The 14,092-nt window shown below is 51.8% G+C and overlaps 1 protein-coding gene across 1 annotated transcript in view; it reads left to right on the plus strand.

Moving 5' to 3' along the window:
* Nucleotides 1-14,092, plus strand: part of ABRACL (ABRA C-terminal like) — a 152,906-nt gene that overhangs the window by 51,749 nt on the left and 87,065 nt on the right. The window contains exon 2 of the mRNA XM_069608111.1: nucleotides 5,374-5,442. Coding sequence (XP_069464212.1) covers nucleotides 5,382-5,442 — 61 coding nt within the window. The 5' untranslated portion in view covers nucleotides 5,374-5,381. The remainder of the gene's footprint in view (nucleotides 1-5,373; nucleotides 5,443-14,092) is intronic.

Genomic DNA, 14,092 nt, shown 5'->3' on the forward strand with positions numbered 1-14,092 from the left:
TAACCGTAATGGTATTACAAATGAGGTAATGATAGAAAAAAGGGAAGCAGAGCAGTAGAGTGTCTGATGTCGGGTTGCCGGGCTGTAGCAGAATCTGTCAGGCCTGAAGTTTGTCCATTGTGTAAAGATGATTCTATATGGTTACATAGATTGAGCCTAGTGAAAGCCAATGATGATACATAGATGTTGTTACACAACACTTGTGAAGATGGAATACAATTAGAAACTAGCATTGGCAATGCCCACAGCTTGGGTTTTTGAGGGCATCTAATAGCAGTGCCTGCAAAATGCCTAATACTTTATACACATGGTCAATCAATGGGTGGGCAACCAACCAAACGCCTACAAGCTTTGTATCGTCTCGACATATGGTATTCGCCCAATCTGAAGAGATGCAACAAAAGGCGGGCGCTTCAGTTTAATCTAGCAACCAAAATAGCGTGTGCCGCTGCGCTTGCAAGAAAAACATAGGTTTCCGCTCTGTGCTACCAAAAAGAAGAAAAATATATCCCGAAACGAGTACAGGACCTATGGATGCAAGGGACGTGAATGTTTTGGAATGAATGCATACCCTTTTTCTATCACATACTGATAAAGGGACTGCCAACAGAAGTACAGGCATTGTTGGATAAGAATGTGGGCATAGAAGCTGAGGGCTGGCCCGAAATGCAGGCAACGATGGTACATTATTGCAAACAAAAACAAAAAGCGAGACACCGGTGGCAGAAAATGCTGCCAAAGCAGAAAACAAACTGGCGCAAAAGAAATGGGCAAAATGCAAAATGGAATGGGCAATGCTCGTGCCAGACGCTGCAGCAGTGGCACCCGCATCACAGGGAGGGTTTCCCACGTGAAACGTACCGCAACAAGGGGGTTATCTGCAACCGTAATACACACAAACATGGGGAACCCCACCACAAAGGAATTGCATGCATGGGAGATTCTTTCCCATAGGAAGAGGGGGGGTATAGAGGGCCAGGTGACAGGGTCTTCGGGCTGTTACATATGCCAGAACATGGGGCACCTGTCCTTTTTGTGCAGCAAGCACAAGCGATCCAAGTGGCTCAGCAACAGGGGTACAGCAAAGTACTGCAGCAGATGCAGCTTCTTCTGGCACAACCACAACTAACACAGATGCCCGTACAGCATGGTGGGACAAAGATACATGGAGGGATAACGGATAGGGGGCTCAGCGGTGACGCAACCACCAGCAAAGGCAGAAGGGATCGCAGTGGTGCTAGGACAAAACCTGGTGCTCAATTTATACCTGGGTCAGCGTTGTAGGGGAAAATCTTTTCCCACCAAGTTGCACGCAACAATAGGGGGGCCCACAGAGAGCCAGAGGGTCCAGTCCTAGCAGTAATTGATGACCCTGAAAAGGAACCCGAGGTAGCAGTGAAAATGGGACAGAGCACTTTCTTTTCTTACAGACACAGGAACAACCAAATCCTGCATTGGGGTGGGAGAATCCCCATTGTCAATCAAGGTAATGTATATGCAGGGTTTCCCTGGGGCAGTGGTCACGGTTCCAGTTACAAAAGATTTACCCCTAACCATAGTGACGTGGGGAGGCGTGCCTTCAGGGCCATGTAGAAGATGCGTCTACCGAGGGGCTCCTGCCGATCCTAAACTGATCCGTCCAGACGGCACGCAAAATCTGCACACAGCGCACAAAAATTGCATGTGCGGCCAGACGAATACTTGTAGCACGACTGGTGCGTAATGCTGAGCGGACTAGTACAGTGACTCGCGTGCATCCAGTCCGCCGAAAATTGTAGCGGCGCTGAGGCAAAGGAAACAAAATGGCAGCCCGAGGCGAACAAAGGAATTGACTTGCTACATAGTTTCAGTTTGGAGACGGCCGCTTGCAGCCGAGTGAAGCGTTAATGGACACATGTGAGAATGCCCGGTCTCGGGCGAGGGAAAGAACAAGAATTTCCCAGTGCTACACAGCGGTTTGAAACGCACGCCGGTGGCCCATACAAAGACAGGTACAGCACCGGCATATTCAATAGGGACGCGCGCACTGGGAGTTCAGAGCTGTTGGGCACACCGAGTGGCTGCCCAGAAGAAAACACTGCGGGAGCTCGCTACCTCTGCCGAAGCACCGGATGAAGAAATGCAACGATCGGATTTACAAATAATCCGCTGAAAGCACACCGCGATGCCCCAATAACATTGCTACAACGTTACAATGGAGGACAAAGGGGGCGAAGTGTAATGAATACACTTGCAACTGGCGGCGGGCCCCTGTAAATCATCCTGCAAAGCCGGTCAGCACAAAGTGCCATAAAACATAATACGAGGCCGCATCCAACCCTTAAACACTGACCCAGCCACTCAAGATGCACAGTGGGGCATAAGCAGAGACACGGGGACCTGTGGAGGCCCGAAACGGGAACGGCGAAACGCACATGATGTGCTGGATGGAGCTGTAAACAGCATATAGAGCATAGCGTGTCCAGTTCGCATGTGGGGACCGGACAGTGGGATCACCAGAAAACGTAGTAAGTTAGCGCGGCGGTGGGTCTGGAGCGAGCCTCAGGCAACCCCACTGTGATGCTGGAAATGCATCGGAGGGACAGGGCCTCCGTATCCTTGTCCTTTAATGCTTTTTATCATGTGTAATGTCATGTTGTCTGCTCAGTTCATGTGGGACTCCTGGCGGTGCAGCTCTTTTGGTTTTGGTGAACAGACCCATGGGATACCCTTATGGCACCCATGGGCAGGGGTGCAACCCTGTGCCCCTAGTGTATGTTTTGGGCACCTTTGGGTGGCCCACAGAGCAGGGTACAGGCTGGTGGCAGCTCCGTGCTGAATTGACTAGTGCCCTGAGCGTCCTCCATTTTGGGATGCCCTGTCATTGGAATCGGTAGATTTCTGATGGAGACGAGATGGCCGCCGTGGCCTCTTGCCTTCCATCGCCTGTTACCTTGATCTTCCCGAAGCAACTCAAAGTTCAAGCAGCAGTCGGTTACTGTGCACAAGCTGAAAACCAGAATATATATGCGTCGAGCAGAAAGTAGAACAAAAACTCAAAATGGCCTCCTTACACAAAATGGCTTCTCAAGCAGTAGTTTCAGGTTCACATTTTGTGACATTGTTTCATGATGCGAAAGTGGTACAGTGTGCTTAGGCCAATACATAATCAGACGGCATAGTTGCATTTATGTTTCTACAACCTAAGATACTTTTGTTTAAACACTGGAGGATGGTTTATTGAACTTTGGGAAGTTTCTTGGAATTTTGGAACACTGGATATTGCTTTGAGTAACACTTTGGTACGTTCTTGATTGGGAAACCCTTTGACCCTTTCCACATGTTATAGTTCGATAATTTTGGAACATTACCCTGCACTTCTTTTGGACACCTTTATCCTGGTCCTTTTTAGTTACACTTGAACTAACATCCTAACACTTTATGTAGAATTAAAATAAACACTTCAAATGCCTCTTGTTCTCCATTTGTGAGGAGTCCACAATCCATATTGTGAAGACTGGCTGCAAACTGTACACTGTTTTGTTTCATATTGACAAATGTAGGTCTTGGCCATTGTCTACATAAAATCATTCTGGCACATGACCCTCAGTTACATGAAATCTAGCATAGGAAACACTGAGATTATGATCAGTGGAAACTAGCCAGCTGACAAGCCTCCCCTGTTGTGCCTGCAGAGGCTTGCCACTCCACCTAAACTATCCAAGGGGTGAGAAGCTGTCCATTACCCTAGATTCTGATCTCTTGATAGCTTCTCTAGGCAACCTGTTGGTAATGTCCAGATTTCATCTTCTCAGAAGCATTGAGCTCTTCTGTGTCATGCCTAGAGTTTGGGCCATAATGGCACTTAGATCACCAGCAGTGGACGTGCACTAATGGCTACTAGTCCCCTGACATATTTCTCTTAAAGTTTATGCATAACTTACTGAGAGCACCAGGGAATTGTTTCGAAGGGTCTTCAAAACAAACATCACAGCTAACGATGGAGATGCAGCCTCTACCCTAAAATTCACAAATTGTTAAGTTTCTCAATCTTACCTGGTTGCTGTTTCATCCTCCGTACAGACCGTCAAGCTCTGGAAAGCACTCCTCTTGTATACCCCTCATGATCTGCAAGCTAGAGTATCTCCAGTGACTGGTGTAAACATTAATGCTCATTACTGTGCCATCATTGTATGGTTATGAGTAGCTGCTTACCTGTGTAACTAGGTTTGAGGTTGAATTTCCTTAGGGGGCGGGGGGAGTATGGAAAGTGTGGGTCATCCAGGTGTTCAGGGCTTTCCTACAAGCAAGGAGGTCTAACATGTTCTGGTTGTGATTCTGAAGTATATTTCACATTTCTGGACTCTGTTCTGAGTGAGATTTAACAAAGACTTTCCATTCTGGGTTCAGGTATTCAGGTTCTGGCCTTGAGCTAGGGAGTTTATTTGATAAGAATTCCTTATTCCTTCCACCCAATCTGAACATGTTTTATGAGTTTCAGAGCATTTTATGTGTAATGCCTTGATTGTAACTTGGCGACCGATCAGTAAACAGTGCAAAACCTACAGTGCCAGAGAGGTGATCTATGTGGCACTGCGGGGCATGTTCTGCAGTAGGTCTATTGGATATGATGGTACTCTTAGGTAGATGTTTAGTCCTGGCTAGAAAATAACAGGCCCGTTACCACAGTCCCTATGAGGTAAAGCTAGGAATGTGAATCTGCCTGTCTGTGGTAGAACAAGGATTGGGTGTTTGAAGGATTTTTTAAAGACCAGAGACCACTCGCCCCAGGATGCAATGACCTGGCAGCCAGAAACTCTGGATACACCAATTTCTGTGGAAAGGTCATCCTTGAAGGCCTTAGTGATGCCTACTTGCGGGGGATGAATGTGCGTTGTCGTTCTTGTATGAACAGAAGGAACCAACCGGCAAAGGGAAGACCACTAATGTGAGGCTTGTGGGATGAGCGTGACCAGGCGCCTCCTGGCGAGCCAAGGGAACCTGCACCTTGAGAGCAGCCCGTACTGAATATACTTAACTAATGGAAACCGGGTTAAAGGAGTGAGGCCACTAGCAGGACTCAGCAGCAAAATTAAGATGCTGTCTGGAGCACAAACCAGCCAGGGGACGTGGGTATGTCTGAGCCTTCCGACAGATTTGAAATAGCCCCCACGCTTTTTGCAAGGTTTGGAACACCAAATAGAAAACACCTAAAGCGATTGAAGATGAGCACTGATTTCAACATACCTAGATTGTGAGGGAGGTGTTTTAACCAACATGTCTTCGCTCTAAATCTGCACTAAATATATATCTTGGGTTCTTTCTAGGTTTCCATTGTTCTAGGGACGCCAAGATTAACAATAAGTGCTTAAATATCATTTAATTTTTTTCTAGGTACAACAATGAACGTTGATCATGAAGTCGGTCTGTTGGTAGAGGAAATACATCGTCTTGGCACAAAAGGTGAGGATTGTATTTTTTTCATGGTCTAAATCTTAGAACTTTCCGCGTACCTGTTAAAATGGCAGCTTTTAGTACATTCCGAAAGTGAACTTATCCCTTTTGATATCCGGGTGGGAAATGGGTTATCTCGTTTGTGCTTTGTTAAGAGGAAAGTATTGTTTCATAGTTAAAACTTTCATTTGACAGAAACGTATATGAAAGGGCAGCACATGGTGACATTGAAGCCCAGACACCTTTGTTCTGATACCTACTTTAGCACTTCGCCATCATTGTGTTATTCATGGCAAATATGTTCATATGTTAAGCACAAATATATTAAGTAAGTACAGTATGCTGCCCTGTGTTAGTTCGAAGGAAGGAGGTGTCGATTGGGTTTTTTAAAAGGGGGAAGTTGGCATGCTTCAAAGAAGCAAAACCACAGCAAACATACAAATTAACAGTAGGTTAATTAAAGAGTATATATACCATTAAAGGACAGGAATTCAGAGGAGCAGCCATGTATTTAGGATGTTGGCAGCAAGAGAGAGCATGACTGTTCAGACAGATTTCTTTTGTGCCCAAATGAACCAAACCGTGTTCCCAACTTCATATATAAAAATGTTTCTCCAGCATGGGGTCTGGCATGGATTCACATGCTCATGAATATTCCCAGTCATCAGGCTGGGAATCCTCGGTAAAGAAAAATCAGTATCGGTTTCGTTTCTGATCTGTCTTTCGTAGTAGTAACCAATCACTGATCTCTGCGTCATGCTGACCACAGCCAATGACTGCCCTCTACCTAAGCCCCGCCTCTGGCAGCCTTCTTCAGATTTTTACCGCACGTTCAAGTGTTGGGAGTCCTCGTGCTTAGCTCTCGAGCTTTTACTGCGTGTTTCGCGCTTTTTCAGGTGAATTTTCACATTTTTCCGGTTAATCGAGCCTCAAGCTCCACCGTTTCTACTCCTACGACCCTCAAGAGTGAAGATTTCGTCGAATCAACTTCTTGGAGGATTCCAGAAGATTCGCGGCCAACTTCGAAATGGCCCAGGACCCGAGTTCGTCACCCGGACACAAGCTGTTTCGCAGCTGCCCTGGATGCGGGCTGCAGAATGTGTTTAAGGAAGACAAACATTTGTGATGCCTCTACTGTCTTCATGGGGACAAGACTCATGTAGAGAAGGACTGCCAGTTCTGCAAGAACTTGTCGGAGCGGACTATGAGGGACCGTCGATCCCGTCTCGCCAGCTGGTTGGAGAAGGGCTCAACGGGTGAGAAGAAGAAGAAGAAAGGGTCCGAGCGGGCTTCTAAGTCCTGTGCGGGGGCCCAACACCAGGCCAAGCGCCGCGAGTCCGCTGGCTCCGGGAGCGCCGAAAGGTCGGGCTCTTCGGTCGCCAGGCAGGGCGCGCCTTCCCCGGCACCGTCAACCACGAGCCAGCGCTCCGGTTTGGGGAAGAGGAAGTCCGAGACCCCGGGTAAGCTTTGGGAGAAGCCCCGTCCGATCTCGGAAGAGGGGGAGCGAGGCGTCGCCCCTCCCCCTAAGGAGAAGGCCCATGACGCACCTAAGGTGGTGAAGGCCCCTACCCAGCAGTCAAAGGCCTCTATCGAGGCGATCGCGGCGACTCTGGCCAAGCCGGCAGAGACCCCGCCAGCAGAGACTGCCTCCGAGACTAGAGTTTCCCTGCCGCCAAGGAGGGAATCCTCTTTTCAGCCCATCGTCATGGCCACCATGATGGAAGAAGCGAAGGGGGGCACGGTAGCCTCCTCGAGCTCCGAGTCAGCCTCGGAGGAGGAACTGACCGAGGCCGTGAGGAATCTCGAAGTCCAATTTGAGAAGGTTCGATCCCGCAAGGAAGATCCTCGGGAGATAACCGAGGAAGACGACGATGGCGAGGAAGAGCAGCCTTCCCTTCCGGCGCAGCCGGAACCTAGGCCTCAGGATAGCTGGGCGGCCATTTTGTCTGCGATCCAGTCCTTATGCTCTGAGATAAGGACGAGATTACCACGGCCCAGGCCGGAGGACCCGCAACCTGGCCCGTCGGGAAGTCCTCAGAACAAACGACAGAGGACCCAACCCTCTCCTCCACTCGCCCCCGTAAGGCCTACAGTTCCCTCCTCATTCTCCCACGAGTCGGGAGATGACGGTGCGATGGGCTCGATGACTGGTTCTGAGGGCGACGGCGACGGAACTGGTCTCCCGTCTCCCGGGCCTCGCCGCCCGACGAGATTGGCTCATTCCACGCCATGATCAGGGCGTCCGAATTGTTCCAGCTCTGTCCGGAGGAGCAGAAAAAGGAAGGTTTCCTCTATCAACGCCGGGAGGCCAAGAGGAAGACTGTCATTGCGGTGTATCTAATCGATGACATCTGGGAGGAGGGTCTGTCGGTTCTCAAGAACCCCTCCACGGCACCAGCCAAACGGGACCGGTACGAGAAGAAGTACCGGGTCCCCGAAACCGCTCCCCTGTGCCTCGGGGCCCAGCCAACGCCAGACTCGGTCGTCTCGGCGGCGGCAAAGAGGAAAGCGGCGGGGTCAGGAGCCGCAGCAACGACGATCAAAGCGGCCAACGCCCTGGCGATACGTGGCCCGTTACGACAGGGAGCTCTGCTTTAAGCTGGCCCCCATATTGGACTGCCTACCGGACGAGAAGAGGTCCGAGGCCCTGGAAATACTTCAGGAAGGCGAGGTGGCATCGGACCATGCCATAACGGTGGCAACCGATATTGCCGATACCGGGTTCCGCCAGCTGGGCAACAGTGTTTGCCTACGATGACGGGGTTGGCTCCGGGTGACCGACTTCCGTCAGGACGTCCAGACCAGGGTGTTGGACATGCCGTTCGACGGCAGCAACTTGTTCGGGAAGGCGGTGGACGAATCCCTCCAAGCCATAAAGACGGACACGGAGACGGCCCGCGCCCTAGGAGCCCTTCAGCAACGACGGCCCTTTCAGAGCTCTGGAGGCAGACAGGGTGCCTCCAAGGGATCCAGCGGTGGCTCGTCTTCCTACCGCCAGTGCGGCACGCTCCTCGTCTCAGGAGGCCTACAGGGGTCGCGGCAAGCAGGGAGCGCCTCGCCGCCGTCGGCAAGGTGGCCAGGGCGGCAAGGCCACCACCTCCAAGCAGGACTGAACCGGCCGTGATCTCGGGTCCCCACCGAAGCACCCCGGTGGGAGGCCGGCTGACGAAGTTCGTCGGCGTGTGGAAGTCCATCTCCACCGACCGTTGGGTGCTGGATACCCTGGCAAGAGGACACTCTATCGAATTCCTGAAGAAGTGCCCTCACTTTCCACCTGTGGCCAGGAAGGAAAGTCACGTCCCGCAACTGCTGTTGGAAGTACGGGCGATGCTCAGGAAAGGCGCCATCGAGCTTGTCCCGAAGAGACTCCGGGGTGTACTCAAGGTACTTCCTCGTCAGGAAGAAGACGGGCGGCTGGCGCCCCATCCTGGACCTTCGTCGTTTGAACAAATACATCAGATCACAAAAGTTCAGGATGGTCACTCTCCAGCACGTACTGGGACAGCTGGAGGAAGGCGACTTTCTATCGTCGTTGGACCTGGATGATGCATACTTCCACGTTCCCATCCTCAAAAGTCACTGAAAGTTCCTCAGGTTCGTCGTCCAGGGACGCCACTACCAATTCAGAGCACTGCCATTCGGATTGAAGTCGGCCCCCAGGGTCTTTGCCAAGTGCCTAGCACCTGTGGCGGTGCGGCTGCGCCTGCAGGGGATTCACGTCGACCCCTACCTGGACGACTGGCTCATCCGCTCAAGGACGAGGGAACTCGCCGTCGAACACACTGCGAGGACCGTCCAGCTACTCACAGACCTGGGATTCGCCATAAATTACCCAAAGTCCCACCTGGTGCCGTCGCAGGTGGCCCTGTTTCTGGGAGCGAAGCTCGATACAGTGAGGCGCCTGGCGGCACCGTCGGAAGAACGGACGAAGACCATTCTAGGCAAAGTGCAGCGCCTGCTAGCCACGGACGTGGCCAGGGTGAGGTCCATCAAGTCCCTCCTGGGGATGATGTCCTCTTGCATCTACCTGGTGCGCCTCTGCAGACTACGGATGCGCCCTCTTCAAGAATTTCTCGACGCCCGTTGGATGCAGGCGACGGGCACCTTCGAAGACAGGGTCCCCCTCAATGAGGTGTTCCGGCGGGCGATTCAGTGGTGGGGTGTTCGAGCGCACCTCACGGCGGGAGAGGACTTTCAGACGCCGGCGTACCAGGAGACGGTGACGACGGACGCCTCCCTGGAAGGTTGGGGCGCCCACACCGGAGATCTCCACGCAAGAGGCCTCTGGCTCCCGGAGGAGAGGCTCCTGCACATCAACGTCCTGGAACTCCGAGCCGTGTTCTGGGCTCTCAAATCGTTCCTCCCGTCGCTCAAGGGCAAGGTGGTGCGGATCTTCACGAAAAACACCACGACAATGTTTTACATACGGAAGCAGGGAGGCACCAGATCCCCAGCCCTATCCAAGGAGGCACAGGATCTGTGGCACTGGGCGGTCGCCCAGGGGATGTTCCTGGTTCCCTTCCACCTGGCAGGAGAAAGAAACACCATCGCCGACTCGCTCAGCAGGGAGCTGCGCGCGTGTCACGAGTGGGAACTGCGCCAGGATCAGGTGGATCAACTCTTCCGACGATGGGGCAAACCCCAAATCGACCTGTTCGCTCGAAGTGCAAGAGGTTCGCCAGCAGGTTTCCCCAGCCGAGAAGCATGGGCGATGCGTTCTCGTTCCCCTGGGACGGCCTATACCTGTATGCGTTCCCTCCGTTGCCGTTGCTGCTTCGACTCATCAACCAGCTCAAGAGGTCCCGGTGCAGGATGATCCTCGTCGCACCGGCGTGGCCGAGGCAGATCTGGTTCCCGGACCTTCTGGACTTGTCAACGTCCCCTCCCATCAAGCTGTCGGCGGACGCGGACCTTCTCTCCAGAGAAGGAGGCGCCATCTTCCACCACGACCCGGCGTCGCTGAACCTGCAGGCTTGGCTCCTGCAGCGCTAGAGTTTGGAGGCTACGATATACCGGCCGATTGCAGAGAGGTTCTTGCAAAGGCCAGGGCGTCCTAGATTCTCAAATGCTACGGTCATAAGTGGAAGAGGTTCTCTATCTGGTGCCGCGCACAGAAGATCAACCCCCTACGGATTAAAGCCCCTCAAGTGCTGCCGTACCTGCTATCGCTGGCAAAGGCTGGGCTAGCCCTTGCCTCCATTAAGATTCATCTGGCGGCGATCTCCAGATATACCAGAACCACAGGACGGTCGTCCCTGTGGTCCCATCGACTGGTAAAAGAGTTTATGAAAGGACTGTTCCGGTCGTTCCCGCCGGTGTAGGCCCCGGCCCCGGCGTGGGACCTTAACGTGGGGCTGACCAGGCTCATGGGGCCCCCATTCGAGCCGATGCACTCCGCACCGATGAAGTTTGTGTCGTGGAAGACTGCATTCCAGGTGGCCATTACCTCCGCACGACGAGTGGGAGAGATCCAGGCCCTGTCCTGCAAAGCACCGTACTTGACTTTCCATGCCTCGAGGGTGGTGCTTAGGACGCACCCCTCCTTTATGCCCAAGGTGCCGTCGGACTTCCATTTTAACAAGCCCTTGGTGTTACCTGTTTTCTTCCCGTCTCCTTCGTCGCCGGCCGAGAGGACTTTGCACTCGCTGGATGTGGCTAGAGCGCTGAAGTTCTACGTGGACCGCACAAAGAGATTTCGGAGGACATTGCAGCTATTCGTGAACTTTGGACCTGTGAATCAAGGGAAGGCTATTTCAAAGTCTTCTATTTCCAGATGGCTCTCCGGCTGCATCATGCACTGCCACCGGTTGGCTAACCGACTGCTGCCAGGCCGTCCGAGAGCCCATTCGACCAGAGCGATCGCTGCTACTACGGCATTCTTATCTGGTGTGCCCCTGCTGGACATCTGCAGGGCTGCTACGTGGAGGTCGACGCACACCTTCACGAGTTTCTACTGCGTCGATCGGGATTCCAGGGAGGAGCCCAGGGTCGGCCAAGCAGTGCTGCGCAACCGGTTCGCTTAAGGTGAGCCTGGTGAGGAGGTAAGAGATGCTTAATGTTGAGTTTTTTTGTATTGCTTAATGTTGAGCCTTTTGCCACCCCCCGTGGTTGTGCATGTGTGTACTGCTATTTACTTGTATATTCATGAGCATGTGAATCCATGCCAGACCCCATGCTGGAGAAGGAACAAGTTACTTACCTGTAACTGTTGTTCTCCAGCATGGGTCTGGCATGGATTCACATGCGAACCCTCCCGCCTACCCCTCTGCGGCTCTTCACTTGGTCATACTGCCACTTCACGTGCTACCAAATCTGAAGATGGCTGCCAGAGGCGGGGCTTAGGTAGAGGGCAGTCATTGGCTGTGGTCAGTATGACGCAGAGATCAGTGATTGGTTACTACTACGAAAGACAGATCAGAAACGAAACTGATACTGATTTTTCTTTACTGAGGATGCCCAGCCTGACGACGGGGAATATTCATGAGCATGTGAATCCATGCCAGACCCATGCTGGAGAACAACAGTTACAGGTAAGTAACTTGTTCCTACCCTCTTGTAGGCTTTTGGTGAAGCCTCGGGCTTAAAGATCAACGCCAACTAGTCGGAGGTGTTAAACTTAACATTAGGGGCGGTGGAGCGGGATAGGTTGAGGGGAGCACCCTTTTCCAGTGTAGTCCGGGGGGGATTCGTTACTTGGGGGTGAAAATCACGGCATCCCTACCAGGCTGGTATATGGCTAATTTCCCCCCTCTTCTCAAAGCAATTACGAAAGATTTCCAAAGGTGGCGAGGCCTTAGGGTGTCATGGTTGGGGGCGGATAGCCACGGTAAAGATGGTCACTCTCCCGAGGTTGCTATATTTATTCCAGGCGATCCCGGCGAACTTTTTTAAAGAATTGAAATCGCTGACTAAGGGTTTCATTTGGGAGGGGAAAAGAGCTAGGGTGGGAATTGGGCTTCTGATGGCGGCCAGGGGAGAGGGAGGACTGGCTTTGCCGAATTTTCGGCATCATTACGAAGCAACTCAACTCCGCATCAGGGAGTGTGTGAAGGGAGAGGAAGAATTGCATGACAAGCTATGGGTGAGGATGGACAGAGCGGTGGCGCACCGTAATCTGGCGTCGGCGCTGTGGCTCCCTAAGTCGCATAGAGCCCGCCATCTGTATGAGAGCTCGATTACCAAACTTATGGCCGACATTTGGGATAAGCTGACGGGGACTGAGGAGATTACCACTTTTCCTTCCCCCTTCACGCCCATCTTCGAGAATAGGGACTTCACCCCAGGTTTAGAGAGGGGAGCATTTGTTGAGTGGCGGGAAGGGGGCTGTAAAAAGCTGGCTTATATGTTCCGTGGAGGGGAATTGCTGTCTTTTTATGAATGCAAGAGGGAATTTGCAATACAGGAGGGGGAAAGGTTGCGCTATGCACAGATGCAACACTGGCTTCTACACCCAGGGGTCAGAATGGCAGCCACACGAGGGCCCACGCCTTTCGAGAGATTTCTACTCACTAATGATGGAGCGAAAGGCCTCATATCCAACATCTACAAAATCTTAGAGACCATGCAGGCACGCAATGGGCTTATATGAGGGAATGGGAACGAATCTTAGGGCAAGAGATTGCTAGGGCGGAATGGGAGAGGCTATGGAGGAGGATACCTAAACTGGCTAAAGCGTCACAATTACAGGAAATCTGGTATAGGATACTACTCGGGTGGTAATACATCCCGGTCAGACTTCATAGGATGTTCCCGACAAAATCGGATAAGTGTTGGAGGGGTTGTGGGATGGCGGGTTCAGTAGAACACATTTGGTGAACCTTTCTGGGATGAGATACGAAAGGCGCAGGAGCAGGCCTTTGGTGCGGGAGATGAAAGAACGTCAGTGCAAATCCTGTTAGTCATTCGAAAGACATTGGGGGAGGGAGAACCGAGAGGAAGGGAAAAGGCTAAAGCGATATTGTCCTTGGCGGCTATGTTGTTAATAGCCCAGAGATGGAGGGGCCCGGAGGTGCCTAGGTGTCAGGACTGGTATCCTATCGGAAGATCTGGGAAATAACGGCTCTGGAATGGGCTACGTACGCCATGAACAATAAAGTGCAGAGCTTTGCAGCAGAGTGGGGAGAGATTATGAACGTTCTTAAGGATTACTTTAGGGTGATGGGGTGCCCGCAGCGCCTGAGACTATTGGACCTACAATGAGCGTGGGATGTCTGCCCGGTAGGAGGGTGATTCGGGAGGATTATGCTTGTTGCCGTGGGGGGGAATGGGTTGGGGTAGGAAGGGGCTTAGGAGGGATTGTTTTCTTTCGTTACCTGTTGGACATGTTATAAAATTCAATAAAAAGAGTTTAAAAAAAAAGTTAATAAAGAAGATCAGCATAAGTATACTTAGAAAAATAAATGGTGGACAATCTTAAAACTGGTACTACTTGGAGAGACAAAGAGACAACTTAAAGATTATTGGGTATAAGACAGCAGGAGTTTCTAACCTCCTGTTGAAGTTTCACATCTATAAACGTGCAGCCATTTGAATTATGCACCGGTCTACTCAGTCACTCTGTTTGACCCTCCGACGTTGGTAACTACTGTGGTCCATGCAGCACCTAACCTGCTGTTTTGATCTTTGGGCAAAACCTATTGTACATGTACAATACAACAAG

The sequence above is a fragment of the Ambystoma mexicanum genome, chromosome 4q, assembly GCF_040938575.1.
Source record: "Ambystoma mexicanum isolate Mex_15411 chromosome 4q, UKY_AmexF1_1, whole genome shotgun sequence".
Classification (NCBI taxonomy): Eukaryota; Metazoa; Chordata; class Amphibia; order Caudata; family Ambystomatidae; genus Ambystoma; species Ambystoma mexicanum.